We start from the raw sequence: 23,596 nt of genomic DNA on the forward strand, positions 1-23,596 counted from the left end.
CATGTGATAGCTCCTGAAGATACAGTGGGAACAAGATTGGTGAGGCCCGTGCCTTAATGAAACTTGTAATCTGGTCGGGGACTCAGACCTTAGTTAGCATCATATGCAGTTTGTGTGGAGGCACAAGATGACAAAACATAATCCTAAAATTAGCTTCCTGCTCCTATACTGTTACCGTTGCCACTGCTGTTTTTCTCCTCTGGATGGGATTAGTGGCAAGAGGAAAGACACCCATAAATACCCCACACTCATGCGTCCACCTCTCTCACAGGCTCAGAAGCCTTGCCTAACCGTGCACGGGCACCCTCATGGGGGCAGAGGTCAGGGCTTGTTCAATACCACATCATTCACCAAAGCAAGGATCAGAGAGCATATCACTGGATAAGAAAAGGTATTAGGTAGCTACTAATTTCAAGCATTGAGAAAGTCAGATAGTACTACTATTATATGCAGCAACTTTCTAATTAAAACAAATGATGAAACCAAAGCACAGCCTCAGGGGCAAGTCATTGCTCTTGTTTATTTTATTGATTTATTTTTTGAATTTAATTTTATTTAATTTTTTTATACAGCAGGTTCTTATTAGTCATCCATTTTATACACATCACTGTATACATGTCAATCCCAATCTCCCAGTTCATCCCACTACCACCACCCCACCCCCCTGCCGCTTTCCCCCCTTAGTGTCCATACGTTTGTTCTCTACATCAGTGTCTCAATTTCTGTCCCGCAAACCAGTTCATCTGTACCATTTTTCTAGGTTCCACATATATGTGTTAATATACGATATTTGTTTTTCTCTTTCTGACTTACTTCACTCTGTATGACACGTCTCTACAAATGACCCAATTTCGTTCCTTTTTATGGCTGAGTAATATTCTATTGTATATATGTACCACATCTTCTTTATCCATTCATCTGTCGATGGGCATTTAGGTTGCCTCCATGACCTGGCTATTGTAGATAGTGCTGCAATGAACATTTTGGTACGTGACTTTTTTTTTTGTTTCGTTACGCGGGCCTCTCACTGTCGTGGCCTCTCCCGTTGCGGAGCACAGGCTCCAGACACGCAGGCTCAGCGGCCATGGGTCACGGGCCCAGCCACTCCATGGCATGTGGGATCTTCCCGGACCGGGGCACGAACCCATGTCCCCTGCATCGGCAGGCGGACTCTCAACCACTGCGCCACCAGGAAAGCCCACATGACTATTTTTGAATTATGGTTTTCTCAGGGTATATGCCCAGTAGTGGGATTGCTGGGTCATATGGTAATTCTACTTTTCGTTTTTTAAGGAACCTCCATACTGTTCTCCATAGTGGCTGGTATCAATTTACATTCCCACCAACAGTGCAAGAGGGTTCCCTTTTCTCCACACCCTCTCCAGCATTTGTTGTTTGTAGATTTTCTGATGATGCCCATTCTAACTGGTGTGAGGTGGCACCTCATTGTAGTTTTGATTTGCATTTCTCTAATAATTAGTGATGTTGAGCAGCTTTTCATGTGCTTCTTGGCCATCAGTATGTCTTCTTTGGAGAAATGTCTATTTAGGTCTTCTGCAAATTTTTGGAATGGGTTGTTTGTTTCTTTAATATTGAGCTGCATGTTTATATATTTTGGAGAGCAATCCTTTGTCTGTTGATTCGTTTGCAAATATTTTCTCCCATTCTGAGGGTTGTCTTTTCATCTTGTTTATGGTTTCCTTTGTTGTGCAAAAGCTTTGAAGTTTCCTTAAGTCCCATTTGTTTATTTTTCTTTTTATTTCCATTACTTTAGGAGGTGGATCAAAAAAGATCTTGCTGTAATTTATGTCAAAGAGTGTTCTTCCTATGTTGTCCTCTAAGAGTTTTATAGTGTCCACTCTTACATTTAGGTCTCAAATCCATTTTGAGTTTATTTTTGTGTATGGTATTAGGGAGTGTTCTAATTTCATTCTTTTACATGTAGCTGTCCAGTATTCCCAGCACCATTTATTGAAGAGACTGTCTTTTCTCCATTGTATATCCTTGCCTCCTTTGTCATAGATTAGTTGACCATAGGTGCGTGAGTTTATCTCTGGGCTTTCTATCTTGTTCCATTGATCTATGTTTCTGTTTTTGTGCCAGTACCATATTGTCTTGATTACTGTAGCTTTGTAGTAGAGTCTGAAGTCAGGGAGTCTGATTCCTTCAGCTCCGTTTTTTTCCCTCAAGACTGCTTTGGCTATTTGGGGTCTTTTGTGTCACCATACAAATTTTAAGATTTTTTGTTCTAGTTCTGTAAAAAAATGCCATTGGTAAGTTGATAAGGATTGCATTGAATCTGTAGATTGCTTTGGGTAGTATAGTCATTTCACAATATTGATTCTTCTAATCCAAGAACATGGTGTATCTCTCCATCTGTTTGTATCAGCTTTAATTTCTTTCATCAGTGTCCTATAGTTTTCTGCATACAGGTCTTTTGTCTCCCTAGGTAGGTTTATTCCTAGGTATTTTATTCTATTTGTTGCAGTGGTAAATGGGAGTGTTTCCTTATTTTCTCTTTAAGGTTTTTCATCACTGGTGTATAGGAATGCAAGCGATTTCTGTGCATTAATTTTTTATCCTGCAACTTTACCAAATTCATTGATTAGCTCTAGTAGTTTTCTGGTGGCATCTGTAGGATTCTCTATGTATAGTATCATGTCATCTGCAAACAGTGACAGTTTTACTTCTTCTTTTCCAATTTGTATTCCTTTTATTTCTTTTTCTTCTCTGATTGCCATTGCTAGGACTTCCAAAACTATGTTGAATAATTGTGGTGAGAGTGGACATCCTTGTCTTGCTCCTGATCTTAGAAGAAATGCTTTCAGTGTTTCACCATTGAGAATGATGTTTGCTGTGGGTTTGTCATATATGGCCTTTATTATGTTGTAAGTTCCCTCTATGCCCACTTTCTGGAGAGTTTTTTTCATAAATGGTGTTGAATTTTGTCAGAAACTTTTTCTGCATCTATCAAGATGATCATATGGTTTTTATTCTTCAATTTGTTAATATGGTGTATCACATTGATTGATTTGCATATATTGAAGAATCCTTCCATCCCTGTGATAAATCCCACTTGATCATGGTGTATGATTCTTTTAATGTGTTGTTGGATTCTGTTTGCTGGTATTTTGTTGAGGATTTTTGCATCTATATTCATCAGTGGTATTGGTCTGTAATTTTCTTTTTTTTAGTATCTTTGTCTGGTTTTGGTATCACGGTGATGGTGGCCTCATAGAATGAGTTTGGGAGTGTTCCTTCCTCTGCAATTTTTTGGAAGAGTTTGAGAAGGATGGGTGTTAGCTCTTCTCTAAATGTTTGATAGAATTCACCTGTGAAGCCATCTGGTCCTGGACTTTTGTTTGTTGGAAGGTTATTAATCACAGTTTCAATTTCATTGCTTGTGTTTGGTCTGTTCATATTTTCTCTTTCTTCCTGGTTCAGTCTTTGGAGGTTATACCTTTCTAAGAATTTGTCCATTTCTTCTAGGTTGTCCATTTTATTGGCATAGAGTTGCTTGTAGTAGTCTCTTAGGATGCTTTGTATTTCTGCGGTGTCTGTTGTAACTTCTCCTTTTTCATTTCTTTTTTTTTTTTTTTTTTAAGATGTTGGGGGGTAGGAGTTTATTAATTTATTAATTTATTTTTGCTGTGTTGGGCCTTCGTTTCTGTGCGAGGGCTTTCTCTAGCTGTGGCAAGCGGGGGCCACTCTTCATCGCGATGCACGGGCCTCTCACTATCGCGGCCTCTCTTGTTGCGGAGCACAGGCTCCAGACGCGCAGGCTCAGTAGTTGTGGCTCACGGGCCTAGTTGCTCCGAGGCATGTGGGATCCTCCCAGACCAGGGCTCGAACCCGTGTCCCCTGCATTAGCAGGCAGATTCTCAACCACTGCGCCACCAGGGAAGCCCTCCTTTTTCATTTCTAATTTTATTGATTTGAGTCCTCTTCCTCTTTCTCTTGATGAGTCTGGCTAATGGTTTATCAATTTTGTTTATGTTGTCAAAGATCCAGCTTTTAGTTTTATTGGTCTTTGCTATTGTTTTCTTTGTTTCTGTTTCATTTATTTCTGCTCTGATCTTTATGATTTATTTCCTCCTGCTAACTTTGGGTTCTGTTTGTTCTTCTTTCTCTAGTTCCTTTAGGTGTACGGTTAAGTTGTTTATTTGCGAATTTTCTTGTTTCCTGAAGTAGGATTTATTGTTATAAATTCCCCTCTTAGAACTGCTTTTGCTGCATCCCATAGGTTTTGGATCGTCATGTTTTCATTGTAATTTGTCTCTAGGTATTTTTTGATTTCCTCTTTGATTTCTTCAGTGACTGCTTGGGTATTTAGTAACATATTATTTAGCCTCCATATGTTTGGGTTCTTTACGTTTTTTTCCCTGTAATTCATTTCTAATCTCATAGCATTGTGGTCAGAAAAGATGCTTGATATGATTCCAATTTTCTTAAATTTATTGAGGCTTGATTTGTGACCCAAGATGTGATCTATCCTGGAAAATGTTACGTGCACACTTGAGAAGAAGGTGTAATCTGTTTTGGGATGCAGTGTCCTATAAATATCAATCAAATCTATCTGGTCTACTGTGTCATTTAAAGCTTTTGTTTCCTTATTAATTTTCTGTTTAGATGATCTGTCCATTGGTGTATGTGAGGTGTTAAAGTCCCCCACTATTACTGTGTCACTGTCGATTTCCTCTTTTGTAGCTGTTAGCAGTTGCCTTATGTGTTGCGGTGCTCCTATGTTGGGTGCATATATATTTATAATTGTTATATCTTCTTCTTGGATTGATCCCTTGATCATTATGTAGTGTCCTTCCTTGTCTCTTGTAACATTCTTTATTTTAAAGTCTATTTTATCTGATACGAATATTGCTACTCCAGCTTTCTTTTGATTTCCTTTTGCATGGAATATCTTTTTCATCCCCTCACTTTCAGTCTGTATGTGTCCCTAGGTCTGAAGTGGGTCTCTTGTAGACAGCATATATATGGGTCTTGTTTTTGCATCCATTCAGCAAGCCTGTGTCTTTTGGTTGGAGCATTTAATCCATTCACGTTTAAGGTAATTATCGATATGTATGTTCCTGTGACCATTTTCTTAATTGTTTTGGGTTCGGTTTTGTAGGTCCTTTTCTTCTCTTGTGTTTCCCACTTCGAGAAGTTCCTTTAGCATTTGTTTTAGAGCTGGTTTGGTGGTGCTGAATTCTCTTAGCTTTTGCTTGTCTGTAAAGCTTTTGATTTCTCCATCAAATCTGAATGAGATCCTTGCCGGGTAGAGTAATCTCAGTTGTAGGTACTTCCCTTTCATCACTTTAAGTATATCATGCCACTCCCTTCTGCCTTGTAGAGTTTCTGCTGAGAATCAGCTGTTAACCTTATGGGAGTTCCCTTGTATGTTATTTGTCATTTTTCCCTTGCTGCTTTCAATAATTTTTCTTTGTCTTTAAATTTTGCCAATTTGATTACTATGTGTCTCGGTGTGTTTCTCCTTGGGTTTATCCTGTATGGAACTCCCTGTGCTTCCTGGACTTGGGTGGCTATTTCCTTTCCCATGTTAGGGAAGTTTTCAACTATAATCTCTTTAAATATTTTCTCAGGTCCTTTCTCTCTCTCTTCTCCTCTGGGACCCCTATAATACGAATGTTGTTGCGTTTAATGTTGTCCCAGAGGTCTCTTAGGCTGTCTTCATTCCTTTTCATTCTTTTTTCTTTATTCTGTTCCACAGCAGTGAATTCCACCATTCTGTCTTCCAGGTCACTTATCTGTTCTTCTGCTTCATGTATTCTGCTGTTGATTCCTTCTAGTATATTTCTCATGTCAATTATTGTATTGTTCATCTCTGTTTGTTTGTTCTTTAATTCTTCTAGGTCTTTGTTCAACATTTCTTACATCTTCTTGATCTTTGCCTCCATTCTTTTTCTGAGGTCCTGAATCATCTTCACTATCATTCTGAATTCTTTTTCTGGAAGGTTGCCTATCTCCACTTCATTTAGTTGTTTTTCTGGGGTTTTATCTTGTTCCTTCATCTGGTACCTAGTCCTCTGCCTTTTCATCTTGTCTATCTTTGTATGAATGTGGTTTTTGTTCCACAGGCTGCTGGATTGTAGTTCTTCTTGCATCTGCTGTCTGCCCTCTGGTGGATGAGGCTATCTAAGAGGCTTGTGCAAGTTTCCTGATGGCAGGGACTGGTGATTGCTCTTGTTTAAATTTTCTTTTATTTTATTCTTTATCCAACATATATTTTATTGATTTTTAATTAAATGGGAAAAAAAGGCCTGAATACAGTCTCATTTCTCTGCCATTTGCTTGAATCTTTTCTTTCCCTCCTATTTATCTCATTTTCTCCCAGCATTTTGTCTTCCTTTTTAAATTGCATTCACCCAAGTCCAAGACATTCAATGAAATTTTCACATGCTAAGTTGCATATCCCGGTATATAAATATTAAAATCATGGCTCGGTGGTATAACAAATATTGGAGTGGCTGAGAGATTGTGCTCTTGTTCAAGGGTCTGATTTTACTATTTGTTCTAGGTTTTAGAAATAGGTTGGATGTTGTTTCTTTACTTGTATTAGTTATAAGTGGCCTAGAGATAGGCATTTACTGCCTTCGGAGTCTCTCCATTTATTTCCAATCTTAATAGTACCATACAAATCAGTGGCTTCCTAGAAAAGTGCTGGGTAATGAGAGAAACAGAAAACAATACCTGCACGCCTGTTCATCTTCCAGATTTAAGGCCTTGAAAGTGATCTGAATAGTCATGAAAGCAAAACGGTATACTTCTTCCTTAGATCTCTATTTTATAGCAGTCTCTATTTGTGTGACCTTTTTCATGATGTTGACTACTAACTATATTTTATTTTTAGCACTATAATACGGTAAAGTAAAAGCCTGCAGCTCTTTAGCTAAATGAGATGGTATGAGCTATAGCTCCCCAAGTGCCATCTAATCTAATGTCTCTTTATACAGGTGTGACAGACTAGTAGAATGGTTTATTTATTCCTTCAGTCAGTGTTTCTTGAGCACCATCCATGTGCATTGTACCAGTGATAAAACTGTAAAACAAGCAGACATGGGTCTTGCCCTCCTGGCAGCTTACACTCTACTGTGAGATTAGATAAGTAAATGCTAACAAGACAGTTTGATGGGTGCTATGATGAGGGAAGTAAAGAGCCTCTGTGACAGGAGAAATAAAAGATAAGTGGGATGTGAGATTTGAGACTGGGGGGGACGGGTGCCTGAGATCCAGGCAGAAAGAACAGGCACATTTGAGTTTTTTGGCTGCGTTGGGTTTTTGTTGCTGCGCACAGGCTTTCTCTAGTTGCGGCAAGCAGGGGCTACTCTTTCATTGCAGTGCACGGGCTTCTCATTGTGGTGGCTTCTCTTGTTGCGGATCATGGGTTCTAGGCACGCTGGCTTCAGTAGTTGTGGCACACAGGCTCAGTAGTTGTGGTACACGGGCTTAGTTGCTCCACGGCATGTGGGATCTTCCTGGACCAGGGCTCAGACCCATGTCCCCTGCATTGGCAGGCGGATTCTTAACCACTGCGCCACCAGGGAAGCCTGGCACATTTGATTCACTGAAAGTACACTGTAGTGTGGCTAAGCTTGAAGCATGGAGGAAGATGGCAGAAGACCAGAAAAACAGACGGGTCTGATCATAAGGGGTCTCTAAGCAGGGGAGTGTCATGATTACAGCTGCATTTTAGAAAGTGTCCCCTGTGGGCAGTTTGGGAGGGGGCTTGGGGAGGGAAGGCTGGAGATGAGGAGACTGGTTAGGATATAGTGACAGGTGATAATGGCATGAATTAGAAAGTGGTATGCAGTTACTGGAAAGTGGACAGAGTAGTGGCTTCCTGGAATTTGATACTCAGACACAGTACGTGCTGGAATCTTCTCTGTTCGTGATCTCCTAAATTGTGTTCAGCAGTTTATTGCCATATGTTTGCATTGGGCATTGGGACCAATTTAATTTGCCTACCAAATGCCCTAGGAATACCTGGGCTTTTGTGGACACCCAGTGAAAGAGTTCCCTTACTAACAATATGGCATGCTATAAATGTGCTTGGATTTGGATGTGCTCACAGCCAAGCCTCTGCCTAAATATCTGCAGTAACAAGTTCATTATTTCTTGAAGCAATCTGGTCCAGAGTTGAGATTCTAAATCTGCATGCTTCTGAATCACACTGAAAAAATTTCTACTTCCTCAGCTGCCTGCTAGCTCTTCTTAGATATTGTTTCTTCTTCCTCTTACATTTTCCTGGATTTAGTAATATTTCATTATTTGGCCTGGCCTTCCAGATTCCTTTCCCTCCTGATCATCTCCTCCTCTCCATGGACTTGGTTTGTTAGGATCCTCAATGACAGCTGGCCAGTGAATTGGCCTTTTAAGAATGTCTGACTCACCCTTAGACTTTTAGTGCCCGTGTTGTATTCTGGGGTTAATCGCTAACACAGCTCTTTTGTCTGTTAAATGAAACTAACAGGGAGTATGGCTCCCATTACAAACCATGATTTAATTAATTTACCATGATTTAACTAGTAAATAATAAACTCATGGAAATGTAAATTATTGAAATTATATTTAGACAGGAGAGAGGAACGATGTTGAAGGTGATGGCCCAAGCAAATTTCTTTGTTTAAAATCTGGCGTCATGTTTTTCTGAGTTTAATGAAACATTACTTTCACTATGAAGTATTTCCTTTTTAAGACATTCATATTTGGGCACCATACTACACAGCGAACATTTCCATATGTGAAAATTGGATGACAGATTCAAAAAACAACAGGTCATCTTAGGTCCTTCTTAATAGAAAGTTCCGTAGTGGATGCTGGTTCTGTCATAGCTTTCTCCATGTCAGTGAAGCCATCTCTTTATTTACCTGCCTAGAAGCTTCAGATTGCTTCTTTGCTTTGTCTTCCTTTTAGAAATTCTGAAAATATCCCTGCTACTCAATTCCTTTGTTGGAAAATGCAAATTCAGTGCAGTGTGTATAGGCTATGCTAAGGGTGTGTGGTACAGGATGCCAAGTCAGCGAGTTATCTGTCCTGACTGTCAAGGACACCAGTAGACAGAAAGTCTCAGGTCCCTGCCAAGGGGTATAAAGAAATTCCAGTGCATGCAAACAGCACAACAAACGTCATGGTGTTTTGACAGCCTTCTCTTAAAATGTGCTCTTTCCTGTGTATACAATTTAAACGTAATGTTAAGACCTTTACATTTATAGTATAGCTAATTCTTGATTTTAAGGAAGGGGAACAGCGGTATGAATTAGAAAAGTTTGTCTGTCTTTGACTTTGAAGTGGAGAAGATTCTGAGGTTGTGGGTGTACCCTCTTAGTGTGATACTAAAAGGACTTGACTTTGGTGTCATCCTGTGGTTGTTACTTAGTCACGTTACTTTACTGCTGTGCCTCAGTTTCATCATCTGTAAAATAAAAACAGTAGCACCTACCTCATGTCTTTTTGTGAGGAGTCAATGAAATAGCATGTCAAGTGTCTAGCTACTTGCATCTCCTGTTTTAAAACCATGGGGTAATCTAAAAATCAGTTTGCGTTCCCAGAACTTAACATTGGGAAGTCAGCATGGTCTGAAATCAACAGTCCTGGGCTAGATGGGAGCCCCATAGTCTAGTTCTGGGACCGATACTGGCCTGCTCTGTGGCCTCGGGCAAGTCATTTTTATAGTCATCTTAAAATGGAGCTCATCACAGCTGCCATCCACTTCACATGTTCGATTAATTCATTCATGTCACAAATATTTAGTAAATGCCTACTGTGGGCCAGGCATTGGGAATACAGTGGCAGATAAGATCAACAAGATAAAGTCCTCTCCTCATGATTTGTATGTCCTGCTGGAGAAGATAGGAAAAAAACAGATAAGAGAAGGCAATTTGGGTGATGGAGAGTAATTGGGGGCGTGGTGGGCTGGGGTAGGGATGCTATTTCAGGTAGCGGGCAGAAAAGGCCTCTCTGGTTGAGCTGAGAATGCCTTCAGTGTTGGAATCATGGCTTCCCGTGGGAGGTTCGTACGCAGTACTGATAAGTGTGACAGGAATGAGGAATGAGCTGGTCTCTGCCCTCAAGCAGTGGAGGAGATGGGGTCCTGAATAAGGGGCTGGGAGGAGTTGGTGGCAGGCACTGAGGCTCCGGGTGGATAAAGAAGAGGTGCAGAACCCAGCCACAGGGGGTCAGGAAAGGCCTTTTGGGGGTGACCCTTAAATTGAGTCCTGAAGACAAGTAGGCTAACCTGGCGGAGGAACGGGGAGGGAAGCGTTACAGAAAAAGCCCATAGATCAGAGAGAGCATGAAAGCACTTGGGTGGGAAGTATATGGGTAATAAATACCGTTAAAGTATTATGATATGATGTCGGAGGTGGTGATTCAGAAGGTGATAAAGAACCATGAGTGAAAATTTGGTGTCGATAATCCAAAAGTTTTTATAATCCCTATGAAGTATAGCAAGTAAATGTAGGCTAGCACTGCCAGAACTCAGGGTGTTCAGAATAATGTTACTTTATGTTTTGTGGATCAATTTTAATTTTTAAAAACATACTTCACACCAAAACCTTTTCCATTTTGAATTTCAAATTAGTAGAAAGAGACGAGGTTATCTACATTCTGTTTTCAGGGCCTGTCACACCACAAGACTGCCTTACTTTGGAGAAGGGGATCGGGTTGATTATCATTTTATCTCTCAAGAAGTTTTTGATGGAATGCTAAACATGGTAAGACTGCTCTTTATATTTAATGTACAAGAAATATATGTTCTCTGGTAGAAATATTAGGAAATAGTGATAAGAAAGAGAATTATATTGTGTTTTTCCTGAGAGATGTGTTCTTATTGAGTTGTTTTTTTTCTTAAACCATTTGATACATCATTGTTCACATGCTGCTTTATTTTATGATCTTGTAAATTTCCGATGACACTGAAAATATTGTAAATTTCCAATGACACTGAATAAATCGATGTTTTAAGAAAATGGAAGAAAGAGCACCGTGAAAAGATCTTGAGATCTGTGTTTATCAGGTGCTGCTCTGTTGATCAGATTTTACTCAAGATAAACAATTCCCAAAGACTTGATGTGATGCAGCAAGCTTGTGAATTGAGCACTTACCGGGGTTGGCGTGTTCTGTCCAGAGACCCCTCCCTCTGTTTGTTATCACTGGTGCTTTCTAATTGTTGTGACCCTAAACACTATTTCACCCTGGTGTGTCCCAGCCAGTTGGTCTTCCCTGGACACATACACAGACTTGACCTTCCACCATAACATCCCTGTGTGAGAAGTCCTAAGTCCTAGAGGTCATTAATGCATGTGGAAGCTCTGGACAGTAGACAGGAGAAGTTTCCTCATTTCTTTGAGGTCTGTGTCTTTCCTAGGTGAGGATAACTACCCTGCCCTAGTCCATTTCAGTGGAGCTCTGGGCAACCTTATTCACCCATGACTTCAGTTAAACAGAAAGAACATCTCATATCTTCATCACTACCGATGAATCTGTAAGCCTTTTATTTTCTCTTCACCATGGGCCTTATTTTGGTTTATATTATCATTTTTTCTATCACCAAATGAATCCTACACCACTCTTTTTTTTTTTCCCTGAAGCTTCCTGAAGGACAGGATTAAGGACTAGTCTATGCTTCTGCTTTTGAAAGATGACCATCCAACCAGTGATACTCTTTTTTTTTTTTGCGGTACCCGGGCCTCTCACTGCTGTGGCCTCTCCTGTTGCGGAGCACAGGCTCCGGACGCGCAGGCTCAGTGGCCATGGCTCACGGGCCCGGCCATGGCTCACGGGCCCAGCCACTCCGCGGCATGTGGGATCTTCCCGGACCGGGGCATGAACCCGCGTCCCCTGCATCAGCAGGCAGACTCTCAACCACTGCGCCACCAGGGAAGCCCCAACCAGTGATACTCTTACAGCTACATCCCTGCTCTCCTCCCTCCCCTTCTCCATCCTCCATCCTTTTCCTGCCCCATCCCCAAATAATGGACCTGGCTTATACCTCAGTGCTCATAACTGTGGAGCATTTAAGCATAGGCTCTGCAGTTGCCACAAGTTTAATTTTGAATGACCAGCTTTACACATGGTGCATATTTTCTCTTGCATTCACAGAGAAACCCAAGTGAAAAATCCTTATAATCCCTAGGCCATTTTCCCTTTAATCTTGTTAAAAGAACATCTTGGAAATTCTTTATGAGTTTCTCTCCTAGGGCTATGTTTTAGAAGTTCGGTTTTATGTACCAAGGGTACTCTGAGACTTTATATTTCTAAAAGCCGTTAAGAGAAACCTGAGGAGTTATCTTGCTATTAGTAAGAAGCATTCTCTTAGGACTCTTCAGGTTGAAAGAGAACTAGTTCCCAAAATTGATGTTAATTTCTCTTGTTAGAGTCGGGGGCATTTTTTCTTGATTTAGTTCCACTGTTCTCAATGACCCATGTGCTCCTCTGATGTTTCATACCTTATCATATCTGTAATCAAGTAAGTCTGGTTCAGTTCCTAGTCTGAGAAATCACTGTACTTTTGTACTATATTTAGTCTTCTAGTTTTATTCCCTCTATGGGAGTGCTTGTGTGTTTGAGAAGTACTCATTTTTTCTGCTTCTGCTAACATATATTACTTCACTGTAAGGGCATCATCATATTCAACTGGAATTTTGCTTCAGATCTTCTTTTCTTTCAAGTGAGCTTGAGGCTGTTTCGTGAAGAGAGACAAACCTAGAGATTAGAAACTCATGACACATTGTCAGCTGAGCCACCCACGCCCACACACTGAGCCTCTGTACACGAGCCCCTCTCCACGCACACTCCCCTAGCCAGCCTGCCCCCTCCCAAGTCACAGTACCCTTTGACAGACAGCCCGGGCACACCCCGCCCCGGCATGCCTGCTGTGGACAGTCATACCTCTCCACTCTGACAGGTACACATAGACTAGCACATGCTTCCATGTACACTCCACACCCCCCCCTCAAAACGAAGATCATCCCCCCATGTGCCCACAGACACGTGAACCCTTCTTAAGGCCACATACACAGTCACTTAACCTGCAGAGACTCTTCTACTCTTGTGGCAATAAGATCACAGATCTGGAGGTCTCTGAGATATGATTATTGCTGTTTATTAAGAAATCCACAGGCAGGAAGGGGTGAAAGGAGTATCACCCTCCAGAAGCTGGGGGACCACTCATCTCAATTCTTAACAAATCAGTTGAACAAGGCCTGTTTTATATACACAAGTACAGTGCAAGATTTCTCCCAAACTTACATCCTTCCAGAAGATGTTTTTGGGATCCACAGAGGGAGGCCCTTGTACACACAAGTAAACAAGCTCATACTATATATCTGAAAAGTGATTCAAATATACATTATGAAAACAGAGTGAGTCACAGTAAACAAGATAAAGTATGTCGTACCTGACGGGAGATTCAGGTGTCTATCTATATAGATATAGTATAGATAGTAAAAGGAAAGGAGTCACAGTATTTGTCCCAAAGAACACAGTATGACCTTGAGGGAGTAAAGTAAAAGGATATTTATTGCTGGGCCTTTAACTTATAGAATATATGACATAAATGTCTTCTGATTATGGTGGATGGGGGTTTTCCTCATCACCCGCAACAGACACATCCCCCGGAGACCCACCCTCCTGAGGGACACCGTATGTCTCCTGGCCTTCTAACACCCCCCACCAGGCAGCCCGCCCCCCAGCCACACACACAAATCTCCAGAACGTCTGGGCTAGGAGGCACAGGGCAGCATCAAAGACCCCTGACTGCTACTGTTTTTAATGATGGCGCTGCCTTTTGCTGGGCTTCAATTGATGGGATTCGGCCTTGGGAGTTTTCACTTCATTATTTATTTCAAAATCATGTTAGCTGAGGAGTCACGGTGGCCAAGGATGTCCACATTTTTATTCCTTCTGTTGTCATCAGCGTCCCAGTTTAGATTAAATCTTGTTGTTTAATAAATATAGTATCATCAAAGGAGAAGTCAGACAATTTTTTTTAATACATTTATTTATTTATTTTTGGCTGCGTTGGGTCTTCATTCCTGCACACGGGCTTTCTCTAGTTGCGGCGAGCGGGGTCTAGTCTTCGTTGCCGTGCGCGGGCTTCTCATTGCGGTGGCTTCTCTTGTTGCAGAGCACGGGCTCTAGGTGCGCGGGCTTCAGTAGTTGTGGCTCGTGGGCTCTAGAGCACAGGCTCAGTATTTGAGGCGCACGGGCTTAGTTGCTCCGCGGCATGTGGGATCTTCCCAGACCAGGGCTCGAACCCGTGTCCCCTGCACTGACAGGTGAATTCTTAACCACTGCGCCACCAGGGAAGTCCAGTTCAAACAATTTTGAGAGATGTGTTTCTACTTGCTTTTTTTTTTTTTTTTTTTTTTTGCACAAGACTACAGTTTCAGGAAGAACTGGGCTTCCAGAATACAGAGAGAAGGCAGTATTTGTACCTCAGATGACTGGAGGGCACACAGTACTGATGCTGAATACATTTGGGGCAGTTTCAGTAAAAAGCTATGTTTATAAGGAAAAGCAGGATGGGTCTGTTTTTCATCGCTTATCTCAGGATGCAAAGGTTTATGGATGTCGCTGTAATTCATGGCCTTCAGGCTTATCTGGGAATGCAAGGCACTTGAGAATGGAAGCTTTTGGGGGAGACCTGGTGTACTGGAATAGCCTAAATGGCTGAGGCAAAGGGTGAACTATTAGTTTTGCTTTCTCAGTAATGAAGGTTTATAGTGCAGGTTTGGCAGGAAGTGGGTAAGTAAGCAAAATGATCTGTTTATCATAAGCTTCACTGCCTTCACTCTGCTCTAACATTTGGTCAGCTGATTACTTCCAAAAGCCTCATATTTTTTGGCCAGCTGGGAATTCTGAATGAATTTCTGTATCACAGTTTGGTATTAAGTTTCATCAACCCATTGTCATCCTTATACAATTGCTAATATTTATACGTTTTATGGAATCATATAAAAGTAAGACATCAAATCATTTTATTTATATTAAATTCCATGATGGCAGCTGTTATAGGAAAATCTTTGTACTTCTTACATTGCAGGGGAAATTCATTCTAACCTTTAATTATGGTAATCACAAGTATGGATTAAGTAGGGACACCATAGAAGGTATCGCAAGAGATGGTTTAGCAAGCTGTGTTCATATGGAAATAGAAGTAAGTCCTTTCCATTCAATCGATTTCTTTTTAATGCATAAATGTGTATATATATTTGCGATTGGGGAAGGGGCTACAGTGTGTGGATCTACAATGTGTAGGCCGCACACTGCTGGGCCCAAGAGGAATGCATACAGATGTGTGAGATTTTAAGTTTGTAATTAGCTTAGGGGAAGCAAGATATAAATAATTCAAATGACAGGAGTTAGATTACAATACTAGACATCACCCAAATGCTATGGAGTAAAACTGCCACTCAGGATTTATTTTCTAAGTTATTTCCTCACTAAATTATCCGTTTTTCTTTTTAGAGCACTGGTCTCTGTATAAGTGATATCAGATAAAATGTTTCCTACAGGGTGTGGCACTGGTTCCCTGTCCACGCAGGACAGTGGCAGGGCCCTGCCACTGACCTTGTCCCTTTCTTCTCCAGGGAAGATGCATGGGCCATGCTGCCATTTGATTCCAGCTGCTCACTGGTTACTATCTTTTCATACTTTGAGCAATTCAGACTTGCAGATTTCAGGAGATCTTTCTCTCTTCCCCAGTATCTTCCCCCAGTGATCTTCTGTAATTAGAATATACAGAAGTCTCTCCAAAATCAACTCCAGAGTAAAACCAGGAATTTCCTACTCATTTGTTTTAAAAATATGTGGCTTTGTTAACTGTTTGAGATCTTCAAAGACAGTTGATTGGTTTTTTGGTATTCCTTTACTATCGATTTGAATCTCCCTTAAAACTTTTTTCCTCTCTGACTTCGAAGAGCAGGAGACTGGGATTCCTTTTTGGCCCTTTGTATTGGTCTAAGTGTTGCCTCGCTTCAGTGAAACTGGTCACGTTTCTTCCAGTTCATTAATTTTCCTAACTTCAAAATCCTGCAATTCTTATCATTCTGCAGTTGACTGGTTGTACATCCTTAAGAAGGTTTACTTTGTTTCTATGCTAATTAGCCAAAAAAAAGACCTTTTCCCTAAAATGTCTTCCTTGGACAAGGCAGAAACAAAAATTAATGCAACTTTGAGTGCAGAAACTCACCAGCTCCTGTGTCTAACTTTTTCCAGTTTAATGGTTCTGAGTTCTGGCTCCTGTTTTACTTTTTTCCTTCCTGAGAGCTTTCTCCTACTCATTTCCAAGAGGTTGAGTCCATAAACCAGGCTTTATTCCTGACTCTTCCCAGCTAAACCATTTTTTCCAACTGTCCTTGTCATTGACTCTTGTAGACATTGTTTTTGAAAAGAGCCTGTATTTCTTCCCCCTGAATTTTCAAAAACAAAGATTTTGAACATTGAATTAAATTATTGATGGTAGGATTGAGATGGAAAAAACTTTAGAGTCCATTTGGAGTAGCTCTTCCATTTCACAGATGAGGACCCTGATTACTCAGGGAGCTTGAGGGATTTGCACAGAGTCACAGAAGCTGGAGAGCTGCAGTCCTGACCCAGCCCTCCAGATCCTCAGAGCACTACCTGCCACTGCTTCCCTGGCTGTGTGGGCTCCTGATTAGCAGGGTATCATGAGCTTGGCCTTCCCATGCTCTGGGTACAGGCTGTGAGATATGATAGGAACCAGCCAACCAGGTTGCTGGTTTAGGAACAGGAAGGGCCCAAGTTGATGACAAAAGGGTAACAGAGGAGCCTTTCTCTATGGTAAGATCTCTATCTCCTGGGGCTGCAAGCATGCCTTTTGAAATGTAGAATTGAAATTACTTTTCAGTAATAAAGAGGCAGTGAGCATACCTATTTGTCTCTAGCAGTTTTCTCTTTTAAGAGTCATATGCATTAGAATGATTAGTTAGAGGATAACCAGGTAGGACAAATTCTTATTTTTCCAGTGATAATGTGATATTTGATGAGCAGAGAGAAGTAACCTAATCCTGGGATATTTGTAGGAAAATAATAGCTAATTATAAAGGTAAAATAAATTCCTCAGTACAGCACTACTTATTACACCCATGTTGTCACGTATCTCCTAAATGATTTCTAAATTGTGTCTCTGTTTCTAACTGATTATCTTTTCTTTAAATGCATAGGGTATAAGAAGTTTAAAACACTCCTATTTTGAGCCTCGATACATCCTGGTGGTACCCATGGACAAGAAAAAATATGAGGGCTACTTGAGGAGAAAAGGATTATTCAGTCGTATAGAGATTGAATTTGCTGTCTCCAGAGTAGACCTTTATATTAAAATTAATCAGAAATATCCAGGATATTTTGATGCAGTAGTCAATGCAGGTCAGTAACTTTCAGCAAAGTTTTATTTTTGAAGTGTAAGGTTACTGAGGAAAAATCTGCTCTAAAGTACCTTCTTATTGTTGGCTGAATGCAGTTTCTTTTGGTTGTAGGACTGAGGTCCCTGATTGCTGGCTGGCTATCTGCCAAGGGTGACCCTCAGTTTTTTGAGGCTGCTCTCAGGTCCTACCCACATGGCCCCCTCCATCTTTAGGCCAGCAATAGCCCATCAAATCCTACTCATGCTTCGAGTCTCTGCCTTCCTCTTCTGCAACCAGAAAACCTCCTTTTATGGGGATCATGTGATTAGAGTAGGCCCACTTAGATAATCTCCTTTTTGATTAGCCCAAACTCAGTTGATAAGTAACCTTAATTACATTTGTGAAAATCCCTTTGCCATATAACCTAACGTAATCACAGGAGTCGTAGCTCATGTTCACAGCTTCTGCCCACACTCAAGTAGGGCCGGGGTGGGTGATTATACAAGGGTGAAGTGTCATTGGGTCTTAGAATTCTGCCTACCACAGTATTCATAAAAGTAGATCTAGTTAAAAAATCATCACCACAGATTGGCTCTATGTTGATATAATTCTGTTGCTTTAACATCCATTGTCTTCTTTACGGTAGATGATCTGGATATTGCCTACCAAAATCTGAGTCAGCTCATTAGAGAATACCTTGGATTGTCTGAGGCAACTGCCAAGAGTTTGGCTCCAACCACAGGTACTGCTCTCTCCCTTTTGTTTGTCATGGAAAGGAAAACAAATCTGTGGGTTGTTATTTGGGGACTCATCAACCAGGCTAAAGCTGGTTCTGACTCTTTAATCCCTGTACTTCCTCTGGTCCCCACAAATAAGCTGCATGAATCATCCCTCTGGACCAGTCCCTCTGCTTGTCAAGGTGAGCATAATGGACCTCACAAGACTGTCCTTTAAGGACACGCTGGGCAGTACCTTGGAGTACCTACTCATAGTAGGTATGGGTCAGCCCCACAGTTCAGAATTCCACCTTCTGGAAGTTTGGCTTCTAAGGGGGCTGAGGTGGTGTTCTGCTTGACACCATTGTCCCAATCCAAGAGATTATCTCCCCCTTTCTTTGCATTTCCATAGTCCTCAAAATGTTGCACTACAGAGTATAATGGAAGAGCACTGGTCAGGGGATGTGAGCCTGGTCCTGGCCCTGCTGCCCCCTGGGACAGGCTGCTTAGCTGTTCTGAGCTTCTGTCTTGTTAGATGGAATTAATGCTCCCCACCTGCCTCATGAATCATGCACAGCAAATGACATGGGATATATGCGTGCATCTCCTTGGAATCTAGGAATTCTAAAGCCCTAAACTAGAATTTTAGTACATGAGTATTTTGAGATGTATTTAACAGTTTTCCCCCCAAATCCACCTCACACCCCTTAGGATGGCTACTATGAAAAAGCAAAACAAAACAAAAAATAGAAAACGTGCTGGCAAGGATGTGGAGAAATTAGAAATGTAAAATGGTGTGGCTGCTATGGAAAACAGTATGGTGGTTCCTCAAAACAATTATAAATAGGATTACCGTATGATCCAGTGATTCCACTGCTGGTTATATACCCGAAAGAACTGCAAGCAAGGTGTTGCACAGCCTTTGTACACCCACGTTCACAGCAGCATTATTCACAATACAGTAGCCAAAAGGTGGAAGTAACCCAAGCAGTCATTGACAGATGAATGGATAAACAAAATATGGTTTATATGTACAAGGGAATAGTATTCAGCCTTAAAAAGGAAGGAAATTCTGACACCCGCTACAACATGGATAAACCTTGAGAACATTCTGCTAAGTGAAATAACCAAAAACACATATACTGCATGATTCTAATTATATGAGGTACCCAGAGTAGGCAAATTCATAGAGACAGAAGGAAGGAGGGTGGTTACCAGGGGCTGGGGGAGAGAGAAGCAGGGACATTGTTTAATGGTGGCAGAGTTTCCGGTTTTTTTTTTTGTTTTTTTTTTTTTTAAAGAAGATGTTGGGGGTTGGAGTTAATTAATTTTTGCTGTGTTGGGCCTTCGTTTCTGTGCGAGGGCTTTCTCTAGTTGTGGCAAGCGGGGGCCACTCTTCATTGCGGTGCGCGGGCCTCTCACTATCGCGGCCTCTCTTGTTGAGGAGCACAGGCTCCAGACGCGCAGGCTCAGTAGTTGTGGCTCACGGGCCTAGCCGCTCCGCGGCATGTGGGATCCTCCCAGACCAGGGCTCGAACCCGTGTCCCCTGCATTAGCAGGCAGATTCTCAACCACTGCGCCACCAGGGAAGCCCAGAGTTTCAGTTTTGCAAGATAGAAAGAGTTCTGGGAATTGGTTGCGGAACAATGTGAGTGTGCTTAACACTATTGAACCATACACTTAAAAATGGTTAAGATGGCAAATTTTATGTTACATGTATTTTACCACCACTATCATAATAATAAAAAGCATGTCCCTCCAGTGGACTGAACTGCATTCACGTATCACATAATGTAGAATATAACGTAAGACTCTTGCTGCTGTGCCGATGCTGTGCAGATGTTCCACAGCTTTGTGTGTACGTGTGGTTTAGCCTTTGTGACTCTGCCCACGTAGGATCTTGCTGGCCGGGTTGCATCCCGGCCAGGCAGAAGCAGGCCCGGTCACGGTTTTGCCGGAGTTCAAACTAATGGTGCTGCTTTGCAACTCTACACACTTTCTCCAGATCAGGTGCCCATGGAATTCTGGAATGAGGTCGGTGTGAAAATGGTAACAACCAACAGATAATGACCGAGGTTTTCCTTCCAGTTGCGTCTCCTAGGAGACAAGTAACCGGAAAGTACCGGAAGAAAGGGCGTGCTGTGAAAGTGGGCCCCTCTGGCGGAGGGAGGGCTGTGCTGTGTCGCGGAGGGGGACGTCCAGGGAGCGTTGGGCGGTGTTCATCCCGCACGGCCTCCTCCTCCACGTCAGGTCTGTTCTTTAGAAAGCTGAGCCTGTCCAGTTGCGCAGTGTATCTAATGAGGCTTCCAGGGAAGCTCCATGGAAGTTTCTCTTGAGGAAATCTGGCTCCCTTTGCTTTAAATCTTTGCTAGCCCGGCAACCTCTGATGTTTAATTTGGTCCCCTGCATGGACCTGTTCCCATGGGGCTGTCCCCTAGGTGAGAGCAGCCTGCCGCATCCCTGTGCCAGGCCCATCTCCCATTGTAAATTAATAAGTTGGTGCCGTGGCTTTTAAATCAGCCCCTCGGGGGTCTGGAGAAACCTGAGTCGGTCCCCTGAGCAGTTCTGAGCAACTGAGACAAGTGTGGTTTTCCATCAGCAGCACTGAGGGCACCTCTGAACTGTGGTTCTTGAGCAAGACTCAGCCTCCACGGCGGCGGGGTGCGGCCCCCAACTTGTCTTACTCTGCAACCATCAGGAACACTTGAGTACTGGTTGTAGCTGCCATTTGGCAAATTAACAGACCAGATAATGTGTGCATAGGAAAATAGACTCCTGTTTTGAAGGGTTTTATGAAACTTCATTTATTTGGACTAATTAGGTTAGACCTGCCTGATTTAATGAAAAGTATGAATTATGGAATTTGTAAGTAAGAGTGTTCTCACTCTCAGATACATTTAATACCTGAAACTGGTCCATCCAGTTACTGACTAATTGAATCCCAGCTTTTAAAAGTAGATGGGCAGGTTTGTACTTAATATAGCAAATCATTGGCCTCAATAGACGCCAGTTTTTCTGACAAGTTTACTGTTTGTAAACTAATGTGTTTTCTTAAGAAGCCAAACACTTTATTTTATTTATACAGTTCATCTGTGGAGGAAGTTACTTTTTTTCAGTTGATAGTTTAAGGATAAATTTGCACATAAGGTGATTTTTGTGGAGGCCAGATATTATGCAAGTATTTTAAAATTGTAATTAACATAGTCCTTATTAATAAGCTTACAAGTGTCTCTGGTGGCCCAGGGGTAGAGCCAGCGGCCCCTCTGAGTCTCAGGGCTGTGAGGTACATGCGGGCCAGATGTTAACAGGTCCACTGCAGGAGAGCAGAGCCCAACCATAATCACCTCAAAATGAATCTCGTGACTCCCTGAGGAGGGCCCAGAGCCGCAGAGGGTCACTGCCACAGGCCTGGCTGGCTCTCAACTCTTGGCCTCCCCTCTGAGCTGGGTCACTCTGATTTTAGGTTCTGTGGTTTAGCTATATCTACATAAAGACTTACATAGGGCTTCCCTGGTGGTGCAGTGGTTGAGAGTCCGCCTGCCGATGCAGGGGACACGGGTTCGTGCCCCGGTCCGGGAAGATCCCACATGCCGCGGAGCGGCTGGGCCCGTGAGCCATGGCTGCTGGGCCTGCGCGTCCGGAGTCTGTGCTCCGCAACGGGAGAGGCCACAACAATGAGAGGCCCACGTACCACCAAAAAAAAAAAAAAAAAAAAAGACTTACATAACTTACATAAATGTAAATGGGATCCCTAGAAGCAAAAATCCATAATTTTAGTATACTGGAATAATTCTTATGTATAACTGAGCTGTCAAAGGTAAGAAATTGAAATCAAAAATAGTTACGATTCTATGAAAGCCAGTTTTTTTGTCTGAGCAATTAAAAAACTGGACTGGAAATGGGAAGCCTTAGTTTTGCATTCTAACTTTCATCAATAATCATTAACTTGATTAGAGAAATCACTTGAACTCCCATTTCTAAGAAACAAAACCCAAACGACTATATATAATATTATGGAACATTCTAGAATCTGATCTTCCAGAGTTGAGGTTTTCCCTCATTAGGCTAGACCGTCCATCTGTATATTCAGCTTCAGTACAGAGAGAAATCTGATGGACAGTGGCGTTGTTTTCATAGAAGCAGTAATCCTGTGTCAGTGCAAACTGAAAATGATTGCAAGACATTTGAAGTAATAATACATAGCTTTATCTTTAGTAATTTCATGTTACTAATTTGTAACTGAGAATGCAATTTTAAATTCTACTCTTAATGATGAGAGTGGAATAAAGTGAAGAAAGAAAGCCCAATGTTTATCCAGATTTGAGTACAGCGGCCCATCAGCCTGGACCCAGAAGTACAAACCTTCACCAGAGGAGAGACTAATTAAATTTCCATTAGATACGTGTATAAAATAGTAACTTTGGGTACAGGGTAATTATAAACCCTCAGGATCTTTGGATACAGAGTGATTATAAACCCTCAAGATCTACCGTTAGTTAAAAGTATATATCAATTAAGGTACAGAATTGTCTTTTTTTCCCCTATAACAATGCAGGTAATATTCATTTCTAAAGCAGGAAAATTTAAAACAATCCTGAGTAAACAATATTATGTATATAAAATAAGGAAAAACTCACTATATTCAGAACTCAGTCTATGGCATGCCTTTACTCTCCATTTGTCTCTTTACAACAGATTTCTGGAATAGTACTTCCTGCAAAGCTTTTAAAAAGCTGATCCAACCACCACCCTGAGTTCTCGCTATAGAGATCATAAAATAAAATTTTATTTGAAAATCATTGTTTAGAATTCTGACTAATGATAGAGAAAAATGATGATGGTGATGATGAGTCAAATAGGGGAAAATTGAGCAATTTACTAGTCCATAAAGTGGCGCCTTTGTCCCTAACAAAGGTCATGGTATCATTTGGCAAATTATGTGAATTGTTAAATTGCAAAAATGGGGGGAAAAACTCGTGTCTGATTAGAGGAAACTAGGAGGGCTTAGATGGAAAGAACCTTCAGCATTGGATTTCACTATTCTTATATTTTTCTATTTTTTAAAATAAATACATTCTTATTGTGGTAAAAAAAAAACCATAAAATTTTCCATTTTAGCCATTCTAGATGTACACCTGAAAGGCATTAATTATATTCACTGCCTATTTTAAATATTTGTTACTACTCCAAACAGAAACTCTATACCCATTGAGCAAAATAACCAACACCCACCCCGCTCCACCCCCGGCCAGCCCCCCCGGTGACCTCTAATCTACTTTCTGTCTCTATGAACTTGCCTAGTCTAGATATTTTTACTGTTCTCACATTTTATTTTAACCTTGTTTCTTGACTAAGTTTGTGTTTGAATTTATAACCGTTGTAAACTGGGCGATCCGAATGGCGGACAGGTCAGCCTCTCAGAAACCCCACCAAGTGGTAAGGTTTTCCTTTCTCTCCCTCTCCTCCCGGTCCCTGGAGACATCTGGCTTGACTGGGTGC

General features: G+C 41.5%; 1 protein-coding gene across 1 annotated transcript in view; it reads left to right on the top strand.

Annotated features, from left to right (window-relative positions):
• The window catches only part of LRGUK (leucine rich repeats and guanylate kinase domain containing), a gene marked incomplete at both ends in the record, with an annotated part of 121,658 nt that overhangs the window by 60,005 nt on the left and 38,057 nt on the right, over nt 1-23,596 (top strand). Inside the window, 4 exon segments of the mRNA XM_079711855.1 lie at nt 10,631-10,727; nt 15,059-15,172; nt 17,202-17,403; nt 18,028-18,123. Of these exon segments, the coding sequence (XP_079567981.1) occupies nt 10,631-10,727; nt 15,059-15,172; nt 17,202-17,403; nt 18,028-18,123 (509 nt within the window).

Source organism: Hyperoodon ampullatus (assembly GCF_949752795.1).
Source record: "Hyperoodon ampullatus genome assembly, chromosome: 9".
NCBI lineage: Eukaryota > Metazoa > Chordata > Mammalia > Artiodactyla > Ziphiidae > Hyperoodon > Hyperoodon ampullatus.